Source organism: Heteronotia binoei, chromosome 19 (genome assembly GCF_032191835.1).
Source record: "Heteronotia binoei isolate CCM8104 ecotype False Entrance Well chromosome 19, APGP_CSIRO_Hbin_v1, whole genome shotgun sequence".
NCBI classification, from domain to species: Eukaryota; Metazoa; Chordata; class Lepidosauria; order Squamata; family Gekkonidae; genus Heteronotia; species Heteronotia binoei.
In genome coordinates, this window is record NC_083241.1 from 41,050,356 (window position 1) to 41,077,025 (window position 26,670).

At 50.5% G+C, this 26,670-nt stretch overlaps 2 protein-coding genes across 2 annotated transcripts in view; one reads left to right on the top strand and one right to left on the bottom strand.

Moving 5' to 3' along the window:
- The window catches only part of RAB8B (RAB8B, member RAS oncogene family), a 43,054-nt gene extending 36,355 nt beyond the window's left edge, over positions 1-6,699 (bottom strand). Inside the window, exon 1 of the mRNA XM_060259939.1 lies at positions 6,450-6,699. Within this exon, the coding sequence (XP_060115922.1) occupies positions 6,450-6,573 (124 nt within the window). The 5' untranslated portion in view covers positions 6,574-6,699. The remainder of the gene's footprint in view (positions 1-6,449) is intronic.
- Positions 6,700-9,293: 2,594 nt separating this feature from the next.
- On the top strand, positions 9,294-20,939 carry RPS27L (ribosomal protein S27 like). Its single transcript, XM_060260157.1, has 4 exons — positions 9,294-9,707; positions 12,340-12,448; positions 19,189-19,299; positions 20,668-20,939. The coding sequence occupies exons 1-4, from the start codon at positions 9,702-9,704 to the stop codon at positions 20,694-20,696; spliced, it is 255 nt and encodes an 84-aa protein (XP_060116140.1). The 5' UTR covers positions 9,294-9,701; the 3' UTR covers positions 20,697-20,939.
- Positions 20,940-26,670: the final 5,731 nt, after the last annotated feature.

The window sequence follows — 26,670 nt, forward strand, 5'->3', positions numbered from 1 at the left end:
GGAAAAAAGGGAAGAGAGGAGAATGGTGTAAGTGACCTTGGGTCCTCATGGGGGGAGACAGGCAGGAGATAAATGAATAAATAACACATGCCTCCCATGTTAAACTGAATTTACAAAAGCCCAAACCTGGCTTTTAACTTAAATTGGAGCCCATAAAATAGTGGTTGCCCTTCTGGAAATACGGGACTACAATTTGTTCAACAGCAAACTTAATTGAACTATTCAGCAGTCAGCTATGAGGGTGGTAGAGACCCCAGTCAGTCACCCACCTAATTTTTTGGCCTTCAAGATAAACAGGTGGATTCTCAAACAGCCATGAAGACTCTTTACATGGCTGAGGAACTGCATTTGTTTAGCGGAGCACAATCTACACTGGCCTGGAATAGGGAGGGCTACAGATCAAGAATAGGGACACAAGCCTTAAACACTGGATGAAGGATGCCAGAATTCGACTACAGAGCACAAGTTCCACCTTTGTCTGTGGAGAGTTAGGAGGTTTTATCCAGAATGGGTTTTTTTTTATTACTACACTGATCTAGCAATTGGCAGTCAGCAATTGGCAGTAAAGACAGTCAGTGTTCTCAGACCTCTACAGCAGCAGCCTATGAATCTTCTTCCCCACAGTTTTACTGCCTGTTTCTGCAAACTAACACCCCAAAACAGTGGGGTGTAAATATTTTAATAAATAAGCTGATTGTTCATAACGTTTCCCCCTTAAATAACATGGGGGAGAAAGAGAACCAGGCAAGCTTTGCACGTAACTGAAGCCAGGCAGGTACACAGTGGAAAATGCAAGCAACACAGAAGGCACAGTGATGACCTAAATCAAGTAATTCTTGAAGTTTATGGGACAGCAGCTGCAACGAAGTTTCAAACCCATCTCTTGCCTATGTTAACTCATAAGGCAGCCACTTCCGAGCAGATTCTAAACCAAGTGCAAAAAAGGAAGCAAACACCAGGTATTTCAAAAGGTGCCGTTCCCCCACAAGGGAAAACACAGATCGGGGGGGATGGCTCCATGGCAGACGGCCTGCTTTGAATGCAGAAGCTCCCAAGTTCAACCCCCAGAGAACTTTAGTTTAAAAAAGATCAAGAAGTAAGTGACATGAAAGACTTCTGAGACCCAGAACAACCACTAGCCAGTCAGAGGAAAAAATGCTTGACTTTGGTAACATCTACAGTCCAAGTCAGAATTAGGCAATATGAACTTGAAATGTGGCAGGAGGAAGCATACTCAGCAGCAGAGCTCTGCGTACAGAAAGCCCTAGGTTCAGTTCCAGGCACCTTCAGTTAAAAGATTCCGGAAGCCAAGCGTACCTCTGCCAAAGCGCTGCATTTTAGAGACTTGCCAAAAATAAAGGCCCTATGTGTTTTATTTATATGTTTTCCATAACAAGATGATGTGGAAGATCTCTGTTTGTGGCCCCAGAGAGCCACTGCCATTTGGAGGAGGAGAGGCAAACCTTGACACACCTCAATAAAAAGGCAGCTTCGTTAGGGAGGCTCCAGAGTACAGAGCCTGCTCTTCTCCGACTTGCCATCCCTAACACCGGCAGAAAAAGAGAATCACAGAGCAGGAGATCTGAAAGACCTCTAATGTGGGAAACCACTCCGACCGCGACACAGCACAGGGGTAGAAGTCCGCACGCCGCACCAGGGCCTGTGGGGCCCACAGTTCAAATCCCCATCCTTTCAGGTCCCATCAAGGAAGAAAGCAGGTTGTAGATAGCTAAGGTTGTTTCAGAAGGTAGCCATGTTGGTCTACAGCAGAAGAACCAGGTTTGAGTTCAGTCCAGTAGCAGCTTGGAGACCAGCCAGATTTTTGAGGCACGAGTTTTTGAGAGTCGAAGTTCCCTTTGCCAGATAATAAATAATAATCATAATAATAAGGACTCAGGGATCTCCATTCCTGCTTTCAGAAGGCAGCCATGTTGGTTTGCAGTGGAACAGTTAGATTCAAGCCCAGGAGAACCTTAGAGACCAACAATGTTGTCAGAGTAAGCTTCCCAAAGTCAAAGCTCTCTTACTCACATACTGAGATAGAACGGAATCTTCTTTCTTGTATCTGAGAAACGGAGCTTTGAATCTACAAACCTCACACTCCCAAATGTCCTGCTGGCCTCTAAACTGCTCCTGGACTCCCATCCAGCTGTAATCAGTTAAGTAAAGGAGCAGAGGTCAGTCAGTCAACAGTGGGGCCTGGCCCAGTGTCTAAAGCCAGCTTCCCATCATGAGATCTAGCACCTTGAGTCTGCAAAGAGAATACAGTGATCAAAGAAATTACTGGAGGGTGGGGTGGAATCTGGAAAGCACTTCCTCTCTGGAAGGCAGGCAACCCATGAGACAGCAAGGCCTGCCCCCCCCCCGACAGCTATCTGGATCCTGTTCTGAATTTAGCTGGTTAATTGGGGGGGGGGGGAGAGAAAGAGAGACCAGCCTCCCTACAGATCCAAAACTGGGAGTCAATATCACTGCCCTCCCCTCCTCCCCACATCTGCTGTGCAACCACCTCCCCTGCTCCCAAGAGAAAGTCTGAGAGGTGAGCAAACTGCACACTCAGTTGAGAATAAACACCGTTATGACCCCCCCCCATGCACAAACTCCCCCCCTAAGAAAGGAAGAAAAGTGGGGGTGGGAAGGAAGTGTGGAAGGAGTGACAGACTCCTGTCTTAAGAATAAAGGCCTCAGCGTAACATTCCACACACACCCCCATATACACACAAGGAATAGCAGGAGAAAGCAGGCGGCCAGAGATTCCCCCCCCCCCCCAAGGCAAGCTCCTACCTCAAATAAGTGACTCCCTGACAGTCAAGCCTCCATTTCTCTTTTAAACAAATGCCTCGGCATAAGACATTCTCCCCCCCCAACAGAAAAAAAGCAAAGAAGAAAATGGGGGGCAGGAGGCCATCTGAGGACATCCCTCCCCATAACACAGAACAGAGACCTCAGAACAAGCAACTCTTGCCCCCCCCTCCCGGACAGACACCACCCACACACAAGAGGGGAGGACAGGAAGCTGCCTCAGGAGATTCCCACCCCCCAGACAAGACAAACTTTTGCCTCAGAATAAGAGGACAGCCCCCCAACAGACAGAAAAGGAGGAGGGGGGAAGGGAGGGGGGAGGGAGGCTACCTGAGGTCTCCCCCAAGAGAGACAAACTCCCCCCACCCCAAGAAAAGACACATTCCCTGAACCAGCGACTCACCCCATATAAAAATAAGAGGGTAGAGAGAAGAAGGCCGCCAGAGGAGCTCCCCCCCCAAAAGAAACATCCCCCGTTTTGCCTCAGAATAAGTGGACCCCCACCCCAGACAGGCAAACAAGGAGAGGGGGGGAAGGCCTCCTGAGGAGATTCCCCCCCCCCAAGACAAACTCTCCCCCAAGAAAAGCCACTTTCCCCATTTCCTCTTCAGAATTAACACCTCAGAATAAGCGACACCCCCCCCCCCAAGACAGAAAAAGGGGCAGGAGAGGCCGCCTAGGGAGATTCTCCCTTCCGGAAAGGACAAACTTGCTCCCTCAGAATAAACGACCCCCCCCCAAAAAAGACAGAAAAGGAGGAAAGGGGGGGGGGAGAGAGGGAGCAGTGCTCCCTCCAAGCTGAGTTAGCGTGAGCTAGCTCATAGATTTTTAGCCTCCAGCTCACACATTTTTGTCATAGCTCAGGAACGATGGCCGCAGAGCACACTCATTTATGCAGCAGCTCACAAAGTAGAATTTTTGCTCAGAAGACCCTGCAACATGAAGGCAACACTGACTCCCAAAAACTTCAGGAATTTTCTAACCTGGCGTTGGCAACCCTGGCATCTCCAGTTAAAAACCTGGCGTTGGCAACCCTGGCATCTCCAGTTTAAAACCTGGCGTTGGAAACCCTGGCATGTCCAGTTAAAAACCTGGCGTTGGCAACCCTGGCATTTCCAGTTAACCTGGCGTTGGCAACCCTGTCGTCTCTAGTTATCCTGGCGTTGGCAACCCTGGCATGTCCAGTTAACCTGGCGTTGGCTACCTTGGCATCTCTAGTTAACCTGGCATTGGCTACCTTGGCATCTGTAGTTAACCTGGCATTGGCTACCTTGGCACCTCTAGTTAACCTGGCGTTGGCTCCCTTGGCACCTCAAGTTAACCTGGCGTTGGCTATCTTGGCATCTCTAGTTAACCTGGCGTTGGCTACCTTGGCATCCCCAGTTAAAAAGAAGCAGGCAGAAGAGGCGACATGAAAGCCCTCCGCCTGGGACCCCAGAGAGCCGCAGCCTCACAATAAGCGAGAGGCAGAAAAGGAGGGGGGCGGAAGAAGGAAGAAAGGCCGCTTGGCAACCCTGGCATCTCCAGTTAACCTGGCGTTGGCTACCTTGGCACCTCTAGTTAACCTGGCGTTGGCTCCCTTGGCACCTCTAGTTAACCTGGCGTTGGCTCCCTTGGCACCTCTAGTTAACCTGGCGTTGACTACTTTGGCATCTCTATTTAACCTGGCGTTGACTACCTTGGCATCTCTAATTAACCTGGCGTTGGCTACCTTGGCATCTCTAGTTAACCTGGCGTTGGCTACCTTGGCACCTCTAGTTAACCTGGCGTTGGCTACCTTGGCACCTCTAGTTAACCTGGCGTTGGCTACCTTGGCATCTCTAGTTAACCTGGCGTTGGCTACCTTGGCATCCCCAGTTAAAAAGAATCAGGCAGAAGAGGCGGCATGAAAGCCCTCCGCCTGGGACCCCAGAGAGCCGCAGCCTCACAATAAGTGACAGGAAGAAAAGGAGGGGGGGGGAGAAGGGAGAAAGGCCGCTTGGCAACCTTGGCATCTCCAGTTAACCTGGCGTTGGCTACCTTGGCATCTCCAGTTAACCTGGCGTTGGCTACCTTGGCATCCCCAGTTAAAAAGAAGCAGGCAGTAGAGGCGACATGAAAGCCCTCCGCCTGGGACCCCAGAGAGCCGCAGCCTCACAATAAGCGACAGGAAGAAAAGGAGGGGGGGGGAAGAAGGGAGAAAGGCCACTTGGCAACCCTGGCATCTCCAGTTAACCTGGCGTTGGCTACCTTGGCACCTCTAGTTAACCTGGCGTTGGCTACCTTGGCATCCCCAGTTAAAAAGAAGCAGGCAGTAGAGGCGACATGAAAGCCCTCCGCCTGGGACCCCAGAGAGCCGCAGCCTCACAATAAGCGACAGGCAGAAAAGGAGGGGGGGGGGAAGAAGGGAGAAAGGCCGCTTGGCAACCCTGGAATCTCCAGTTAACCTGGCGTTGGCTACCTTGGCATCTCTAGTTAACCTGGCGTTGGCTACCTTGGCATCCCCAGTTAAAAAGAAGCAGGCAGTAGAGGCAACATGAAAGCCCTCCGCCTGGGACCCCAGAAAGCCGCAGCCTCACAATAAGCGACAGGCAGAAAAGGAGGGGGGGGAGAAAGGCCGCTTGGCAACCCTGGCATCTCTAGTTAACCTGGCGTTGGCTACCTTGGCATCCCCAGTTAAAAAGAAGCAGGCAGTAGAGGCGACATGAAAGCCCTCCGCCTGGGACCCCAGAGAGCCGCAGCCTCACAATAAGCGACAGGCAGAAAAGGAGGGGGGGGAAGAAGGGAGAAAGGCCGCTTGGCAACCCTGGCATCTCCAGTTAACCTGGCGTTGGCTACCTTGGCATCCCCAGTTAAAAAGAAGCAGGCAGTAGAGGCGACATGAAAGCCCTCCGCCTGGGACCCCAGAGAGCCGCAGCCTCACAATAAGCGACAGGAAGAAAAGGAGGGGGGGGAGAAGGGAGAAAGGCCACTTGGCAACCCTGGCATCTCCAGTTAACCTGGCGTTGGCTACCTTGGCATCCCCAGTTAACCTGGCGTTGGCTACCTTGGCATCCCCAGTTAACCTGGCGTTGGCTACCTTGGCATCCCCAGTTAAAAAGAAGCAGGCAGTAGAGGCGACATGAAAGCCCTCCGCCTGCGACCCCAGAGAGCCGCAGCCTCACAATAAGCGACAGGAAGAAAAGGAGGGGGGGGGGAAGAAGGGAGAAAGGCCACTTGGCAACCCTGGCATCTTCAGTTAACCTGGCGTTGGCTACCTTGGCATCCCCAGTTAACCTGGCGTTGGCTACCTTGGCATCCCCAGTTAACCTGGCGTTGGCTACCTTGGCATCTCTAGTTAACCTGGCGTTGGCTACCTTGGCATCCCCAGTTAACCTGGCGTTGGCTACCTTGGCACCCCCAGTTAAAAAGAAGCAGGCAGTAGAGGCGACATGAAAGCCCTCCGCCTGCGACCCCAGAGAGCCGCAGCCTCACAATAAGCGACAGGCAGAAAAGGGGTGGGGAGAAGGGAGAAAGGCCGCTTGAGGAGATTATCCCCCCCCCAAAAAAGAAGAGCCGCATCCCCCCTCCCCCCACTTCCTCTTCAGAACTGCCGCCTCAGAACAGACGTTACTCCCTCCCCCCCCCCGCTTCCCTGGGGAAGGCCTGAGGAGGAGGCGGCCCCTCACCGATGGTGGAGATGAAGGTGGTGTTGAAGGCGTCCTCGCTGAAGCGGAAGAGCAGGCAGGTCTTGCCCACGCCCGAGTCGCCGATCAGCAGCAGCTTGAAGAGATAGTCGTAGGTCTTCGCCATCTTCGCTCTCTCTCGCGCCCGCCCGCCAAGGAGGGAGGGAGGGGGCGGCGGCGCTCAGCGACGAGGGAGCTCCGCGCGCCCCACGCACGCACGCCCTTCCGACGCCGCACGCGTCACCCCCGCGCCGCGCCCAATCGGAGGCAGCCGCCACGCCCCCATCCTGCGTCGGGGGGAGAGAGGGAAGCGCATCGCCGCGCGCCGGAAGAGCTCTCGCTCGGGCGCCGCCTGCGCCGCGAAGCACTGTGGGAAATGTAGTCGTCTCTGGGAGCTCGGGCTGAGTGGAGAAAAGCGGAGCGCAGCAACAGATGGGAGGGCGCGCAAGCGGCGTTTTGTGTGCTGGTTGCATTTAGGGAGATTTTTTCCCCAGAGCTGGCTCTTGCACAGGCAGTGGATAAGCTCCATTTGCCTTTTTTTTTTGCCGACTCTTGCATAAATATAAATAGTGCCTTTTACAACTGGATTTTTTTTTACTGTATAAGAATAGCAAAAAAATCTGCTTGCAAAACGCGTTGTTTAGTGTAGTGTGAGCGCAGCCTGTGAGTTCACGCTACACACCCAGTGGGTTCACACTACACTAAATAATGTGTTTTGCAAGTAGGTTTTTGATATTAAAAATCCATTTGCAAAACGCATTTTTTAGTCTCGTGTGAGTGAACGATTCAGAGGAACAAATTAGGAGTCAAGTGGCACCTTTAATGCCAACAAAGTTTTATTCAGGATGTAAGCTTTCGTGTGTGCATGCACACTTCTTCAGACGAGGAATGAGGTACAGTGAGCAGAGCTACATATAGCTGGTAGGCAGTGGTTTATCATGCAGAATGGTACAAATTTTAAATCCAATGACAGAATAGTAAAATTAACAAAGTGAGCAAACCTTTGTTCTGGGTAGCATGAGCGTGAGAAACTGATAAAACAGTAACATGTCAAAGTGTGGGAATGTCTGCTAATCTATTGTTTATAAGCCTGGGCCAAAATGAGGGCATTTCTTTCTCAGAATTTAGTCGTGTTAGTCTGTTGCTGCGAAAATAGTAAAGAGTCCACTAGCACCTTTAAGACTAACACATTTTACTGTAGCATAAGCTTCCAAGAAAAACAGGTCTCTTTGTTAGATGCATCTGACGAGGAGATCTGTGTTTCTCGAAAGCTTATGCAGCAATAAAATGTGCAGTCTTAACAGTGCTACTTGCATAGACAAATGATCAGCACTGAACTGCCCTTTGCCCAGCGCTAGCCTGCAAAGCTAGCAAAGTGATCCACTGGAGAAGGAAATGGCAAACCACTCCAGTATCCTTGCCAAGAAAACCCCATGAACAGTAACAAAAGGCTAAAAGATGTGGTGCTGGAAGATGAGCCCCTCAGGTCAGAAGGTGCCCAATATGTTACTGGGGAAGAGCGTTCAAGTAACCACAGAGTGAAGCAGCTGGGCCAAAGCCAAAAGAACGCTCAGCTGTGGATGTGTCTGATGGTGAAAGAACAGTCTGATGTTGCAAAGAACAATACTGCATCGGAACGTGAAATGTAAGATCTATGAATCAAGGTAAGCTAGATGTGGTCAAACAAGAAATGTCAAGACTGAACGTCGACATATTGGGAATCAGTGAACTAAAATGGACGGGCATGGGTGCATTTAACTCAGAGGATCACTCAGAGGATGGCTGGACAGTGTTACTGATGTAACAAACACAAATTTGAGCAGACTTCGGAGGATGGTGGAAGACAGGAGGGCCTGGCGTGACTTTGTCCATGGGGTCGCAAAGAGTCAGACTCGACTGTGCGACTGAACAACAACAAAAAGCCTGCAAAGCGTGTTTAATCCTTGATCTAGGCACCGCCTTCTGTAGAGGTCAGCAGCAGTATCCACCGGTTTTAACAGAAGGGCATCGATCGCGCCCATTATTTTCAGAAGCGTGCACAAGCCTTGCGCCTAATGTCTTCTTTAGTTTGCATATTAAAATGAGCTGTTGGGTCAGGCAGGGGTGGTTAGTCCTCTGGGAGCTAAGTCACAGGAAAGAAGAGGTGTTTTAGCAGACTGTGGCATGCGGATCACATTGAGTATTCGGTTGCAAACACAGAGAAGCGATACACACACACACACACACTGCGCTTGGAAAAAGGTTTTTAAGCAGAGAACATTCGTAACCACACATCCTTGCAATTGATATTTTTAGAACAAATTCTGAGCCCAGAAGCAGCACGGGCATGCAACTGTTGCATCTGATGCAGAGAGCTGTGCTTCTCGAAAGCTTCTGCTAGAATAAAAATGGTTAAGTCTTAAAATAGCTACTGGACTCTTTACTAATTTTTGCAGCAACAGACTAACACGGCTAACTCCTCTGGATCTATAGAACAAAGTAGGAGTCCAGTTGCACCTTTAAGACCAACGAAGTTTTATTCAGAAGGTAAGCTTTCCTGTGCTAAAGACCAACAGGGCTGCCCACTTGGATCTATCCTCTGGATCTATGTGGGGTGTGTGTGTGTGGAATCCGTTGTCGACCTAAAGAGACAGGAAGCATTCAAATCAATAAATGCACAGCCAAAAAGTATGCTTTTGCTTTAAAATTAATACACATACGCCCACCTAGGCGGCTGCCTGTCAAGCTATTTAAAAAAAACCCCAAAGCCCACGTGGGCAGGAGGCGGAGCCGCCTCAGTACGGCTCGCTAGGCGACTGCCCCCTCGCCTTGCCAATCAAATAAAAGGGGGCGGCCACGCAGCCATTCCAACTGCGCCGATTGGTGAGAAGGACGGTCAAGGCGCTGTCGCTCAGTCTCCTTACAGCCAGTTAGAATCGTACAACAAGGCTGGTAGGCGGGGCAAATCAGGAACGGAAAAGAAAGAAACCCAAATATTTGGAATTTTTTTTAATATTTCCCCCATTTGAACTTTTCCCGGAGGGGGGGGATAAGTTTCCACCAGAAATGAAAAATAAGCAAATAAACGGTTGGGGGGGGGGGGGAGGGCACCAACATTCCCGAGGAGAATGACTCTCCCACCATAGAGCCGGCACTCCTAGACAGGGCGGAAGAGAAACCCGTGGGGAAGTGGGCGTGGCCTGGGGTGGGGCTTATACTTGGCAGTCTGGAGAAGTGCGTGCTCGACTCCAAGCGGTGGAAGGAAAACAAGACAACATGCCTGTAAGTGGGGCAGCTTGCAGGGGGGGAGGAAGAGCTAGATTAATAATGGAGGGGGGGGTTGCATCACCTTTGCTGTCAATCAATCAATCAAGGGGGCGTGTCTTGTTATCCAGGAAAAGTCTGGGGAGGGGGCCTGTGAACTAATTTCCTAGGGGAAGGGGGGTGGGTAAATCAGAGGTGGCCAAGCTTACTTAATCTAAGAGCCATATGGAAGACTTGTCAGATGTTTGAGGGCAGCAAGACAAGAAGGAAGCAAGAAGGGAAACAGATGGGGGAAGGAGAGGCAGAAAGAAAGCAACTGTAATGTTAAAGGTAGTTTTCCAACCTGTCAGCTGGGATGAGAAGACAGTTATTCTTGGCCTAGGGCAGGAGTGGTCAAACTGTGGCTCGGAAGCCACGTGTGGCCCTTTCACACATATTGTGCTGCTCTCGAAGCCCCCACAAGCCCCATCTGCCGGCTTGGAGAAGGCATTTCTTTCTTTAAATCACCCCTCCAAGCCAAGCCAGCTGGCAGCTTGGAGAATGCATTTAAAGTTAAAGTTGCTTTCTTTCCACCTCCCTCTCCCCCTCCGCATCAATTTCCTTCCTTCCCTCGTCTTGCGGCTCTCAAACATCTGATCTTCATGTCTTGTGGCTCTCAAACATCTGACGTTTATTCCGTGTGGCTCTAACATTAAGCAAGTTTGACCACCCCTGGCCTAGGAGAAAGAAGGTTAAAAGCAGCAGGACTGAAGAGAATCCAGTTACCTTTGAATGGTGGGAAGGTGGGTGGGGGGAATTTGCTGACAGGGGCCACCTCCTTTCCCTTTCAGCCACACAGCTGGGGGAAAAGAGAGAGAGAGAGAGAGTAATGTCCTGCTCCTTTCTCATATTAGACCTTCCTGATGCGATTCTCCCACAATATGTTTAGGTGCGCGGGGATCTCTTCCCTGCTGCTTTCCTCTCAAGGCTGCTAATAACCTCTCTTAGTCACTTATTTTAGAACCATCTGAGCAGAAGTCTTGCTCTTCCTTTATTCACATGCTGTTTCTCAGCTTCTGGTGCTGGTTTTGTTGACTTTTGTTGGTTGGAGAGCCAGCTTGGTGTAGTGGTTAAGTGCAAGGACTCTTATCTGGGAGAACCGGGTTTGATTCCCCACTCCTCCACTTGCACATGCTGGAATGGCCTTGGGTCAGCCATAGCTCTGGCAGAGGTTGTCCTTGAAAGGGCAGCTGCTCTAAGAGTTCTCTCAGCCCCACGCACCTCACAGGGTGTCGGTTGTGGGGGAGGAAGGTAAAGGAGATTGTGAGCTGCTCTGAGATTCGAAGTGGAGGGCGGGATATAAATCCAATATCTTCATCTACCTCACAGGGTGTCTGTTGTGGGGGAGGAAGGGAAAGGAGATTGTGAGCCGCTCTGAGACTCTTCGGAGTGGAGGGCGGGATATAAATCCAATATCTTCATCTACCTAACGGCGTGTCTGTTGTGGGGGAGGAAGGGAAAGGAGATTGTGAGCTGCTCTGAAACCCTTCAAAGTGAAGGGCGGGATATAAATCCAATATCTTCATCTACCTCACAGGGTGTCTGTTGTGGGGGAGGAAGGGAAAGGAGATTGTGAGCCGCTCTGAGACTCTTCGGAGTGGAGGGCGGGATATAAATCCAATATCTTCATCATCTTCTTCTACCCTCTCACAGTTCACTCTACAACAGGCTAGTTAAGAATGATCGTATAAAGACGAGACTGTGGCCTTTGGCCATACAGGGAATCTATGCCATAGCAGTAGTTATTATCGTCTGGACATTCAGTGGTGGATTTGGGATGGCAGATGTGAGACCCGATGTGAGACACCATCTAGCACAGGGGTGGCGCTCATTTTGTTATGAGGGCTGAACCTGACATAAATGAGACCTTGTAGAAAGCAGAGATATATAAACTTTATAAAGGACCCAGCCAAACACAATTAAAAGGGTTTTTTTAAAAAAACTTAAAACATTAGCATTCGTTGGTCTTAAGGTGCTTTCTTTGTATCTCTCCCATGGGATCCAGGAAACTGGGCAAAGGAAGCTCTGGCTCTTTCCTTCCCTCCCCTGGGGAACCAGGAGAGGGAGGAGCCTCAGCCAATAGAAGGAAGAGAGGCTTGGCTCAGTAGCTCTGCTGTGCAGTTGAGAGGGCCTGGAAAAGCAAGCTCTGTCCCCCCCCCTTCCCAAGGGAGGAGCCTCAGCCAATGGAGAAAATAGAGGTTTTGCTCTGTAGCTCCTGTGCGATCGAGCAAGCCTTGCAAAGCAAGCTGTGATGCGGAAGGAAGGAAGAAAGAGGGAGAAGGAAGCAGATGGCAGCCAGTTGCTCGGGGGCTTGATTTGGTCCCCGGGCTGCACGTTTGACCCCTGATCTAACAGGAAGCACTGCTGTGGGACAAGCTGAGACAAGCTGCATAAAAGCAAAGGAGTTTGTGTTTGCAGGACTCGCAGGGGGGGTTGTGTGCCTCACGTCGGCGTTTGTAAAAACACTTCCCACCTTTGGGCAGCCACTCTCTCAGGCCAGGGAAGAGCAACCCAACATGACAGTCACTAAAAAGGATCTCATGCAGGTGAGCTCAAGAGCCCTGCTTTGTTGCGTCTGGTGAAATAACTTACCTTCCGGTCTCTTCCGCAGCTGGCCAGAGACTTAAATCACCCGTCCTTAGAGGATGAGAAGAGGAAACACAAAAAGAAACGCCTGGTACAGAGCCCGAATTCCTACTTCATGGATGTCAAGTGTCCAGGTAATTTTGACTTCAGAAGTGCTCTCTTACAGGCTACAGAAAATTCTGAATCCAGTAGAGGAGCTGAAGAAGAGGCTGCCACTCCGGTGGGCAGTTTCCTCATCTCAGCGGGTTGGAATCCAATCCAGGGAAGAGGAAAACAGACTTTTAGTTGCCTCGGCTAAGTTCCCTGCAGCATCCAACTTGCTCTCAGTGATGGGAAGACAACTTAGGCCAGTAGGTCTCTCCAGAAGGAATTTTAACATCAGCTACTCACAGGGGTGGAATTCTAGCAGGAGCTCCTTTGCATATTAGGCCACACACCCCTGATGCAGCCAATCCTCCAAGAGCTTACAGGGCTCTTAGTGCAGGGCCCAGAGATAGAATTCCAGCAGGGGCTCCTTTGCATATTAGGCCACACACCCCGATGGAGCCAACCTTCCAAGAGCTTACAGGGCTCTTAGTACAGGGTCCAGAGATAGAATTCTAGCAGGGGATCCTTTGCATATTAGGCCACACACCCCTGATGCAGCCAATCCTCCAAGAGCTTACAGGGCTCTTAGTGCAGGGCCCAGAGATAGAATTCCAGCAGGGGCTCCTTTGCATATTAGGCCACACACCCCTGATGGAGCCAACCTTCCAAGAGCTTACAGGGCTCTTAGTGCAGGGTCCAGAGACAGAATTCCAGCAGGGGCTCCTTTGCATATTAGGCCACACACCCCTGATGCAGCCAATCCTCCAAGAGCTTACAGGGCTCTTAGTGCAGGGCCCAGAGATAGAATTCCAGCAGGGGCTCCTTTGCATATTAGGCCACACACCCCTGATGGAGCCAACCCTCCAAGAGCTTACAGGGCTCTTAGTACAGGGTCCAGAGATAGAATTCCAGCAGGGGCTCCTTTGCATATTAGGCCACACACCCCTGCTGCAGCCAATCCTCCAAGAGCTTACAAAAAAGAGCCTTGCAAGCTCTTGGAGGATTGGCTGCATCGGCGGGGTGTGTGGCCTAATATGCAAAGCAGCTCTTGCTAGGATTCCACCCCTGGCTACTCATTGGCTTTAGTAGTACAATATCCAGTTCCTAACAGACGTTTATTGAAGTAGCTGCATGGCTACTGCTTTCATTTTTTGCTTTGAAGGGAGCAAGAGATCTGATCTCTTCGGCAACCGGGAGCAGGCAAGGTGGCAACTGCTGGCGTGGTCTGTTTGGGGTTGCCAAGTCCCGTTCAAGACATATCTGGGGACTTTGGGGGTGGAGCCAGGAGACTTTGGGGGTGGAGCCAGGAGACATTAGGGGTGGAGCCAAGATCAAGGCTGTGACAAGCATAATCGAACTCCAAAGGGAGTTCTGGCCATCACATTTAAAGGGATGGCACACCTTTTCAATGCCTTCCTTCCATAGGAAATAATGAAGGATAGGGGCACCTTCTTTTGGGGCTCATAGAATTGGAACCCCTGGTCCAATCGTTTTGAAACTTGGGGGGGTATTTTGGGGAGAGGCACTAGATGCTATACTGAAAATTTGGTGCCTCTACCCCCAAAAACAGCCTCCCCAGAGCCCCGGATACCCGCAGATCAGTTCTCCATGATTTTCTATGGGAATAAATCTCCATAGGGAATAATGGGGTTCCCAGTAGACATTTCCCTCCCCTCCCCCTGCTTTCTGACGACCCTGAAGCGGGGGGAGGGTCTCCAAACCAGGGGATCCCCTGCCCCCGCCTGGGGATTGGCAACCCTAGGTCTGTTTCCTGGTTCTGCTTCCGAAAGGCCGCAGCTCCTTATCTGAGCTTTTTATGCTGAAGGTCAAACGGGGCTAATGGCTCCCCTCGGCAGTGCAATTAAAGAGAGATAGGCTGCACAGGGGTCAAATTATTGTAGGTGTACTATCGGCACCCTCCCCACTGCGAAAAGTCAAAAGGTTTGATCGAGCAGAGAATAAAGCCGGGGCCTTAGATGTAAATAAGAGCCATCCAAGAAAACGCATCGTTTGTTATGTGATCTCCCCACTCTTAAGGAAGTCTTAGAGAAGAGCGGCTTGCCAGTGCAGGAGTCTAGAGCTATAAATACATGACCCGCCTTGACTTCTCGCCTCTTGGCTGGTGACCCCTCTGAAATCCCAGCCTTGCAAGCCTTTGCATTCCCGCTCTTTGGACACTGACTGCCTTAAGTCGCAGCTCCAATTCCTTCTCCCTTCAGGAACAGAGAAGGAAAAACACGCAACTGGGAGTTATCGTTTTGTCTAAGCACAACGGATAGCCCAGGAGTAAATAAGGACAGGTAGGAAAAATCCAAGGCATAGTTACAGGATGGGGGAGACTTGTCTTGGCAGCAGTATGTGCAAAAGGATCTAGGGGGACTTAGTGGACCTGTACACTGAACATGAGTCAGCAGTGTGATGCAGCGGCTAAAAAGACACATGCGATTTTGGGCTGTATCAACAGAAGTATAGTGTCCAGATCATGCAAAGTGATGGTATCACTTTCTCTGCTCTGGTTAGACCTCACCTAGAGAACTGTGTTCTGGGCCCCACAATTTAAGAAGGATATAGACAAGCTGGAATGTGTCCAGAAGACGGCAACAAAGATGGTGGGGGCGGGGTCTGGAGACCGAGTCCTATGAAGAAAGGGTTGAAGGAGCTGGCTATGTTTAGCCTGGAGAGGAAACAGCTGAGAGGTGATACGATCACCATCTTGAGGTCCTTGAAGGGCTGTCACATAGAGGAGGGTGCAGATTTATTTTCTGTTGTCCCAGAAAGTCGGACCAGAATCAATGGGCTGAAATTAAATCAAGAGTTTCCGGCTCAACATTAGGAAGAAATTCCTGGCCGTTAGAGCGGTTCCTCAGTGGAACAGGCTTCCTCCTCGGGAGGTGGTGGGTTCTCATTCCTTGGAGGTTTTTAAACAGAGGCTAGATGGCCATCTGACAGCAATGAAGACCCTGTGAATTTAGAGGGAGGTGTTTGTGAGTTTCCTGCATTGTGCAGGGGGGTTGGACTAGATGACCCTGGAGGTCCCTTCCAACTCTATGATTCTATTAGGAAGAACTTCCTGACTGTTAGAGCAATTCCTCAGTGGAACAGGCTTTCTCAGGAGGTGGTGGGCTCTCCTTCCTTGGAAGTTTTTAAGCAGAGGTTAGACGGCCATCTGACAGCAATGCGGATCCTGTGAATTAGGCAGATCATGAGAAGGAGGTTAAGAAGGGTCACATCAGGGCTTAGTTCTTGTGGCCCTTTCCTACACACCAAGAGAAATGCTGACGGACACTTTGGGGTCAGTCAACAATTTTTCTCCAGGCCAGTTCGGCATCCTCTGGACATGGGGCAGGTGTCATCGGGGATGTATATTTGTTGGGGAGGTATCTGTGAAGTTCCTGCATTGTGCAGGGGGTTGGACTAGACCAGGGCTTCTTTTGTAGCAGGAGCTCCTTTGCATATTAGGCCACACGTCCCTGATGTGGCCAATCCTCCAACAGCTTACAGGGCTCTTCGTACACAGCCTGCTGTTAGCTAGAAGACCCTGGGGTGTCCAAACAGCCAGTTAGATACCTGTCAGGCATGTGCTCCTGCAAATAATATTTGCTCAAAGGCAAAGAGTTTCAGAACCTCCATTCGGTTTCAAAGGTGAGTTTGCTATGCTGTGCCGGGAACTGGTGGTAAGGCCAAAGTCCTCTTGCATCCCTGCCAAGTTTCTGAAGGAGTACAGTCCTCAGGCAGATACGTTACTCCTTTCATCAATAAGTCAACACTCTGTGCTTTTCTGGCCTGTGAAAGACGATGCCACCAGGCCTTTGTTGTTAACTATGAAAGATGCCAAAGGACTCTCTGCTGTAATATGCCCAGCTAGCTCTGTGGGATTTTTTCATGAGAGGTTGGTTTAGAGAACATCAGAAGAGCCCCGCTGGCTCAGACCAGTGAGGGTCCATCTAGTCCAGCCTCCTGTCTCACACAGTGGCCAACCAGTTCCTCTGGAGGTCTAGCAACAGGGCAGAGAGGCTGAGGCCTTCATAAGAACATTAGAAGAGCCCCGCTGGATCAGACCAGTGAGGGTCCGTCTAGTTCTCCATCCTGTCTCACACAGTTGCCAGCCAGTTCCTCTGAAGGGCCAACAACAGGGCATAGAGGCCGAGGCCTTCATAAGAACATCCAAAGAGCCCCGCTGGGTCAGACCAGTGAGGGTCCATCCAGTCCAGCATCCTGTCTCACACGGCGGCCAACCAGTTCCTCCGGAGAGCCAATAATGGGGCAGAGAGGCCAAGGCCTTCATAAAAACATCAGAAGATCCCAGCTGGATCAGAGCAGTGGTCCCTCTAGTCCAGCATCCTGCCTCATGCTGTAGCGGAGGGCCAATAACAGGACAGAGAGGCCGAGGCCTTCATAAGAATATCAGAAGAACCCAGCTGGATCACACCAGGGAGGCCGCATCTAGTCCAGCATCCTGTCTCATACAATGGCCAACCAGTTCCTCTGGAGGTCTAGCAACAGGGCAGAGAGGCCGAGGCCTTCATAAGAACATCAGAAGAGCCCTGCTGGATCAGACCAGTGAGGGTCCATCTAGTCCATCATCCTGTCTCACACAATGGCCAACCAACAACAGGGCACAGAGGCCGAGGCCTTCATAAGAACATCAGAAGAGCCCTGCTGGATCAGAGCACTGGTCCCTCTAGTCCAGCATCCTGCCTCATGCTGTAGCTAACTAGTTCCTCTGGACGGCCAATATACAGGGCAGAGAGGCCGAGGCCTTCATAAGAACATCAGAAGAGCCCATCTGGATCAGACCAGTGAGGGTCCATCTAATTCTCCATCCTGTCTCACACAGTTGCCAGCCAGTTCCTCTGGAGGGCCAACAACAGGGCATAGAGGCCGAGGCCTTCATAAGAACATCCGAAGAACCCCACTGGATCAGACCAGTGAGGGTCCATCTAGTCCAGCCTCCTGTCTCACGCAGTTGCCAACCAGTTCCTCTGGAGGTCTAGCAACAGGGCAGAGAGGCTGAGGCCTTCATAAGAACATCAGAAGAGCCCCGCTGGATCAGACCAGTGAGGGTCCATCTAATTCTCCATCCTGTCTCACACAGTTGCCAGCCAGTTCCTCTGGAGGGCCAACAACAGGGCATAGAGGCCGAGGCCTTCATAAGAACATCCGAAGAACCCCACTGGATCAGACCAGTGAGGGTCCATCTAGTCCAGCCTCCTGTCTCACGCAGTTGCCAACCAGTTCCTCTGGAGGTCTAGCAACAGGGCAGAGAGGCTGAGGCCTTCATAAGAACATTAGAAGAGCCCCGCTGGATCAGACCAGTGAGGGTCCATCTAATTCTCCATCCTGTCTCACATAGGGGCCAGCCAGTTCCTCTGGAGGGCCAACAACAGGGCATAGAGGCCGAGGCCTTCATAAGAACATCCGAAGAACCCCGCTGGATCAGACCAGTGAGGGTCCATCTAGTCCAGCATCCTGTCTCACACAGCGGCCAACCAGTTCCTGTGGATGACCAACAACGGGATAGAGGCTGATGTTGCCTCTAGGCTCTGGGATTCAGAGGCTTAGTACCTCCAAACGTGGAGAACTAAAGGTGCTGCCTTTGTATCTTTCATCTGGGTGATAGAAACTGCACCAGCAGTGTGGGCTTGAGTATCTGGGGGGTTCTAGCCAAACAAGACAGGCAGCTGTTATTCCCAGCCAGTGTTTTTGGTGAAGGGGCTTTGGCTCTCCATCTGTTCCTTTTTATAGAAGCCACAGACTTGCTGTACTGCCACCCACTCACTATGTGAATGGGCTAGGTCCACGACTTCATGCCACGTTACTTTCACTTTGATCGGTAGGGCACGATGGAGAGGTATTGGCTGGTCCATTCAGAATGTAACCGGGAGGCCTTGAAGTGGCTGGACTTATGAATGGCTGTCTTAAGCAGAGGGTCAGAGCTGTATGGGGCAGACAGCCGAGTTCCCCACTCAGCAGCAATCCTGTAATTCTTCTCCCCCCACCCCCTCTTTCGTTTGAAATGGGTCAACTCCGCATGCTTCAGAAGGGGTTGCACATTAGGTTGCGTTAGGTTTCCTGGAAAGGCCTGGCGTTCATACCCCAGTTGGGGAGGGATAGTGGCTCAGTGGTAGAGCATCTGCTTGGTAAGCAGAAGGTCCCAGGTTCAATCCCTGGCATCTCCAAAAAAGGGTCCAGGCAAATAGGTGTGAAAAACCTCAGCTTGAGACCCTGGAAAGCCGCTGCCAGTCTGAGAAGACAATACTGACTTTGATGGACCCAGGGGCTGATTCAGTATAAGGCAGCTTCATATGTTCATATGTCTAAGGGGAGGGACAGTGGCTCAGGGGTAGAGCACCTGCTTGGTAAGCAGAAGGTCCCAGGTTCAATCCCCGGCATCTCCAAAAAAGGGTCCAGGCAAATAGGTGTGAAAAACCTCAGCTTGAGACCCTGGAAAGCCGCTGCCAGTCTGAGTAGACAATACTGACTTGATGGACCCAGGGTCTGATTCAGTAGAAGGCAGCTTCATATTGGGGAGGGACGGTGGCTCAGTGGTAGAGCACCTGCTTGGTAAGCAGAAGGTCCCAGGTTCAATCCCCGGCATCTCTAACTAAAAAGGGTCCAGGCAAATAGGCGTGAAAAACCTCAGCTTGAGACCCTGGAGAGCCGCTGCCAGTCTGAGTAGACAATACTGACTTTGATGGACCGAGGGTCTGATCCAGTAGAAGGCAGCTTCATATGTTCAGTTTGTGTCGGCCCATTTTCATGAGAAATGTATGCTTTTAAAATTCAGGATGCTACAAGATCACCACGGTGTTCAGCCACGCCCAGATGGTGGTTCCGTGCCTCGGATGCTCAACCGTCCTGTGCCAGCCGACGGGAGGCAAAGCCAGACTCACAGAAGGTAGAGGACTGCCTCGTGCCCCTTTAGGCCTTTGCACAGATGCACCCCTTGGCCGTGTCATCCACTTCTTTGGGCACTGACACATCATTAAGATACTCTTGTGTATTTCTCTCCCCACGTGATTTCAAATAGAAAAAACAATTATTTGCATTAATTTTGCTGGCCTGAATCATTCTCCCTTGGCGGAGCGGGTTTTTTTTTTTAACGTTGATAATTTTTTATGGCCCGCGAATGATGTTATAAATATCCATATGGCCCTTGGCAGAAGAAAGGTTCTCCGCCCCTACTTTAGAACATGCTTCAGAACTCTCTCTGGATCCTGCCTTGAAGAGTTTCACCAACGAGTTGCGCTAAGATGCTGGTTAAAACTGTTCCAGTTGCTCTGATGCAGACTGCCTTTGCGCATTAGTGCACTGTCGTGGGCAGTCACAAAAAGCAGGCGTTGATTTGAGAGCCACAGGGAGAAAGGAAGGCAAATGGAGGGAGGGAGGGAGAGGTGGACAGCTGCAGCGTGGCCACCCCTGTGCTATACTGAGGCTGGTGACATTGTCCACAAGGCAGTAGCTAATGCGCACTTGGTGTTCTGGAAGCTTTCTTAACCGTTTGCCTGGTGTGTTCCTTAGATCAACTACTTACTTTAGACACGATACTAATTCTGCAGAATTTCCTTAGAGAAGCAACTGCATCAGCGTGGGAGGGGGAGGGACAGTGGCTCAGTGGTAGAGCATCTGCTTGGGAAGCACAAGGTCCCAGGTTCAATCCCTGGCATCTCCAAAAAAGGGTCCAGGCAAATAGGTGTGAAAAAACCTCAGCTTGAGACCCTGGAGAGCCGCTGCCAGTCTGAGAAGACAATACTGACTTTGATGGACCAAGGGTCTGATTCAGTATAAGGCAGCTTCATATGTTTGGGGAGGGACGGTGGCTCAGTGGTAGAGCATCTGCTTGGGAAGCAGAAGGTCCCAGGTTCAATCCCTGGCATCTCCAAAAAAGGGTCCAGGCAAATAGATGTGAAAAACCTCAGCTTGAGACCCTGGAGAGCTGCTGCCAGTCTGAGCAGACAATACTGGCTTTGATGGACCCAGGGTCTGATTCAGTATAAGGCAGCTTCATATGTTCATATGTTCATGGGAGGGTGAAGGATACTGACATTTAGCAGACTTGAAAACGAGGGAGGGAGGTCTTCCACATACGCTGCGTGGCTCTCAAAGTCCCTACCACCGCATCGGCTGGCTTGGAGAAGGCATTTCTCTCTTTGAGAGTCAGTTCATCAAGCCAAGCCATCCAGCGGGCTTGGAGTATACATTTAAAGTTGCTTTCTTTCCACCTTCCCCTCCTCCCTCTCTGACGGACTTTATGCTTTCTTGCCAGGTTGCTCGTTCAGGAGAAAGCAGCACTGAATCCCTTTGCTGCTGCCTTTGCCACGGAAGCCTTACGGATCTGACCACACCGCGGCGGAAACTGAGCAAGTCAATTCTGTTTCGCTTGGCGAACAAACAAAAAATAATCAGCAAAGGTGGACCTCGTCTTGTATGCAGATTTCCACCTCCCCCCTGGTGTGTCAAGGGGTAACTGAGCTCTTTGATTGTGGGCTATTAATTGCAGAAATAGGGGCTATTAATTGCAAAGATGAATTGAACATACTTCCTGCATTGCTTTTATTTTTTGTTCAGTATTGATCGATTCCTTGTTATGGGCAAAGAAATGCTGTCTTTAAGAGAAAGTTCCCCAGGAAGAGGCTGCTCACAGTTGAAAGCCTGCGAGGCTGTAGCTTTTGGGGGGCTAGGCCCCCTGTTGCGGTGAAGACGCAGGTCAGGAAGGAATAGAAGCTGCGCAAGTGCATCAAACGTTGTGTTGTGGCACACCTCCCGTTTTCCTGCATTCAGGCTTTGCCGAAAAGGAGTGCCCCCTTAGACAGCCGTCATTAACTTTTGGCCGTTCGGCCCTTTAGAACATGCTTCAGAACTCTTTCTGGGTCCTGCCTTGAATGGCCGTTAGTTTCACTAACAGCTTGTCGCTAAGATGCTGGATAAACTGTTCCGGTTGCTCTGATGCAGACTGCCTTTGCACCTCAGCGCACGGCGCTGCTCTTAAATCTCCCCTGGACGGTCACAAAAAGCAGGCGCTGTGACCTGACCTGAATAGCCTAGGGAAGACAGATCTGGTCAGATCTCAAAAGCTAAGCAGGGTAGACTCTGGCAAGTACTTGGATGGGAGACCTCCTTGGAATACCAGAGCCGGGAGGCAGGGGCAGGCTTTATTCAGCCACCTCTCTGAATATCCTCCCGGCCCCCAGTAGGGGTCAGTCACCAGAGGCCGCCATGATTTTCAGACACGCGCACACAGACACGCGCACGAAAATACAAAAATATAAAAAAAAAGCAAAAGGAGGCAGTGGCCGATCAGCTGCAATCAGTTGGGCAAAACCAGTCCCTGCAGCGGTAAAGCTGGAGACTGAAGTGCAGGGCCGGATTAACAATCAGGCCAACCAGGCACTGGCCTATAGGTCCCCACACTTTTAGGGGCACCGGGCTGGCTTTCACCCCCAGTTTTCCCCCTGCCTGCAGCCCTCCCAGTCTGCACACGCAGCCAACGACTGAGCTGCTCTTTGCCAGACTGGCCTGGCGCGGCAGCTGCTGGTGTCGTTGCCACGTTTGCCACTCTCTGCCTCTCCCCCGCAGTTGTCCAAGGGGCTTTTGAGAAGGGGCCTGCAGGCTGCAGGGGGGGGGCACAGGCGTTGGAGCAGCGTTCTGACTCAAGAGATAATTTCCAAGGGGGCTCCCCAAGATTTCGACTGCCTATGGGGCCTCCACAGGGCTTAATCCGGCACTGCTGAAAGGCCAAAAAAAGGATTAAAATTGTTGGCACTTCCAAGAGGCACTTTCACTATGAAAGAACATAAGAGAAGCCCTGTTGGATCAGGCCAGTGGCCCATCCGGTTCAACACTCTGGGTCACACAAGAACATCAGAGAAACCATGTTGGATCAGGCCAGTGGCCCATCCAGTCCAACACTCTGGGTCACATAAGAACATATTAGAAGTCATGTTGGATCAGGCCAATGGCCCATCCAGTCCAACACTCTGTGTCACAGAAGAACATAAGAGAAGCCATGTTGGATCAGGCCAATGGCCCATCCAGTCCAACACTCTGTGTCACATAAGAACATAAGAGAAGCCCTGTTGGATCAGGCCAGTGGCCCATCCAGTCCAACACTCTGTGTCACATAAGAACATAAGAGAAGCCCTGTTGGATCAGGCCAATGGCCCATCCAGTCCAACACTCTGGGTCACATAAGAACATAAGAGAAGCCCTGTTGGATCAGGCCAGTGGCCCATCCAGTCCAACACTCTGTGTCACATAAGAACATAAGAGAAGTCATGTTGGATCAGGCCAATGGCCCATCCAGTCCAACACTCTGGGTCACATAAGAATATAAGAGAAGCCCTGTTGGATCAGGCAGCAGCCCATCCAGTCCAACACTCTGGGTCACACAGTGGCCAATATATGTGTGTGTGTGTATACACACACACACACACACATATACATGCTGAAACACTTTCAGCAAGGAGGATCTCTGCCACTGCCACAGCGATGATCACAAACTACATCTTCGCTATGCAGGTGTACAAATGTCTAAAGAAATCATGGTTGAAAGTTCTGGCACCTCTTAGTAAGCCACGAGGGCCTCTTTTCAAGGTGGAAGCATCTTAAAACGGATTATGTCACTTTCCCCCACAGCTAACGCTGTGTTTTGTGCTTTTCAATTCTGATTGTACCAGAATCAATAAACCTGCTTGATATAAGAACTGCAAGAGTCTGGGCTTTTGTTGTACTGGAGCCAGTGTGGTGTAGCAGTTAAGAGCGGTGGACTCTAATCTGGAGAACCGGGTTTCCCCACTCCTCCACGTGCAGCCAGATGGGTGACCTTGGGTCAGTCACAACTCTCTCAAGAACAGTTCTCTCAGAGCTCTCTCAGCCCCACCGGCCTCACAGGGTGTTTTGTTGTAGGGAGAGGAAGGGAAGGCGATTGTAAGCCGCTGAGACCTCTTTGGGTAATGAAAAGGGGTGTATAAAAACAACTGGCAAGAGCTACATAGATGAGAGCAGGAGAGGTTTAATTTCACCAGTTTGCCGGCGTGAACCAGTTTGTGTGGATTATTATTTATTTAAAATGTTTAGTCCAGGGGTGGCCAAACTTGCTTAACAAGAACCACACAGAATAAATGCCAGATGTCTGAGAGCTGCAAGAAATGCATATCAGATACTGGAAGGAAGGTAGATAGATAGATGGAGGAGAGGTGAAAAGAAAGCAACCTTAACTTTAAATACATTCTCCAAGATATTAATAATAATTATTATTATTATGTATTAGATTTATATCCCACCCTCCCCACCGAAGCAAGCTTAGGGTGGCTCACAACAATAAACCATAAATCATTTGAACAAATCAGTTCAATCAAGCTACCGGCTGGCTTGGCGAAGAGATTTAAAGTGAGAAATGCCTTCTCCAAGCCGGCTGGCAGGATGGTGAGAGCTTCAAGAGATACACAATATGTGTGAAAAAGCCACATGTGGCTCCTGAGCCACAGGTTGGCTACCCGTGGTTTAATGGCTTACACTACAAACAAAACATTATAAAAATGACAATTATAAAACCCCTAAAGTGTCAAAATTTAGTGTCCAACTAGGAACTGCCAATAATAAAAGCTAGATCAATGAAATGCAATCCTTAATAAAACTTGTCTTCTGCCTCTGAAGATTGGCAGGGACGAGCGCCACCTCCCTGGGTAGGCTGTTCTGTGGGGCTGCCACTAAAAAGGCCCCCTCCCACGTGCCTGCCAGGCAACCTTCTTTGATTGGTGGGAGAGTCAAGAGGGCATCTCCTAGTGTCCTTAATTCCCAGGCAGATACAAGCCATGTAGGACAAAACCAACACCCTAAATTGGACTTGGGAGTGGATCAGTAGCTAGTCTAAATGCTGCAGCTGAGCCAGTTGCTTGGGGAGGTTAGGTGTCTTGCCTACCACTCATCAACGGACGAAGCCACCTCAGATATTTCGGCAAACTTCATTGAGGTGCGTTTTGAAGTGACAAAGGAAACCCAGGTTCCACCGCAGGTACACCTTCCAAAGAGAGGCGTGAAGGTGGCGCAAGAATGCCAGTCGAACGCTCAGTCAAAAATACAAAGTTTTTATTGGTTAAGACCTACAAAAGGCTGGTTCACAATGGATCTAACTAGGCATTGGCACATGATTAGGAACCGGCAATAGCAGTTCAGCCAGATGTCAAAAAGAGGCGGGGGGGGTGATAAACACTGTCTACATGATGAGATCAGAGCTCGTGATGTACCCCAAAGCAGAGATGATCCCCTGCCCTCTTTCACAGAAAGATTTTGTTACATGATTTTAGTCCGTTTGATAAAAATACAGATACATGACCATGTAAGCTCTCTCCGTGGATACTGTGGCAGACCTAAATTTTAAAGAATTAAAAAAAATTAAAGAAAAGAGAACCCAAGCAGTTCCTAACCAGGCACCCCGACATGGAAGAAAAAGAAAGCGGCGGCATCGTTCGGTTTATCGCTCTGCTGCTACACCTACACCTTACAAACTTCCTCTCAAGTTTAATCATCGTCACATATTTGGCATTCAGCAAGTCTGCCCTGCAACCCTGCCCCCCCCCCAAAAGATATAAAAACATCAATTCGACCAAGTGAGAGAATGGAAACGCATGGCAAAGAGCGTGCTCCTTTTAAGTATGCCCGCCACCGATTTGCCGCATGAAAAGAAGAACATTTTGATTTGTTGCTTTAACGCGGCAGTATTTGGTAAGAAAAAAGCGATCTCGTCGCGTGAGTTCTCGTGGCACGCTTTTACCTGGGCCCAAGCCATGGTTTGGCTAAAGGGAGAGGCTGGGAAAAGCATCGCTTACCAAAATGGCCACTAAGAAAAATGAGAAGCAAGGGGGGGGGGGGGAAATCAGGACTGGACTCAGCAACTCCAGAAAGAAGTCCAAGCATGTCCGGGGGCTGAGCAAAAAGGCAATGTCTGCTCTTCAACTACATGATGGATGGCCAGCAGGCCAAAGGAAGCTGTGAAAGGGTAAAGCCTCCGCCAGAATTCTGAGTGGCTCAGACATCAACAGCGCAGCCCTCAGGGTCAGTTTCAACACCGCGGTTGCTTGATCTGCATTTTAAGGAACCAAGACAGATACTGCCTGATAAGAGCTTTTCGGCGTGAAGTCATGCAATGTTTGCTCAGTCCTTCTAATTCAATGGGGCTCACCCGCAAGTAAACAGGCAGCAAATGGCAGCCTGATATTTGCCTTGCAAATCTGAGATTTGAATCTGCACGAACGGATTTGGAAAAGGACAAGAAACAGGATGACCTTTAACGAAGGAGTAACTGGAACCATGGTGCCCGGTAGTGTGCTGACATCTGGCTTCTGTGGTTACCGGTGAGAAGCTGAGCCTGCCAAACACTGAAGCCAAATGCCATCTTGCTATCGGGATCGCCAAACCGAAGACTGGACCTTGACAAATATTCCAAGAAATCCCAGGCTCGGGTCCCAAGAAATACCACTGGGCCTTTCACAACAGCATCCCTTTACAAGTTCGATACTTCAGTTCCATGCCAAGCACTTCCAGTAGACATCTGATCCACTCTACCCCCCCAGAGTCTGCGCTCATGTAGGCAAGCAGCCAATCAGGGGAATGAATCCAGTTAGCATCTTCCGGAGGGAGAAGGCAGTTAAGAGCACCCGTGTCTTCCTTGGCTGTCCTGCGGCTCCAAAGGAGCCAACGTGGACTCGGACTGTGGCTGTTTGCTCCCTCGCGGCCTTCCTTGATTTAATGAAAGCCAGCACGTGCCAACCGGCTTGACAGAACTGAAACCCCTGGCATGATGGAACTCCTGTTCGTCTGCTGCGGGGAGGGGGGGGGCAACTGACGGCACCACACCCACAGGGTGCCAGCTTTCGGCAGAATGAACAGTGTTTCCAATACAGTTCTGAATTTCAGAAACCTCTGCCGAGAAACTTTTGGGCAAACCTGGCCACGTATGCACGGCTTTCCCTGAAAGGCGACCAAGGAAGACACTGGATTAAGGACCTCTATGGAAGTTGCAGCCGGCAGAAAAAAAAATGGCAGCAAAGTGAGCTCCATCGGCCTCAGGTGAACAATGAATCACCGGCGATGGATCTGGCAGTTTGCACTTGAGAAACTTCCCTCTTCGACTGGGCAGCGCTAAGATCGTATGGCAGCTTCCCTGAGTGACGGATTCTAACACCGCCCAGTCCACGCGGTGGGGGAGCACTCTGCGTCCTGCAAAAAAGGATCCTTTCTGTGCTATGGGCGCTCACCGACGACGTAGGTT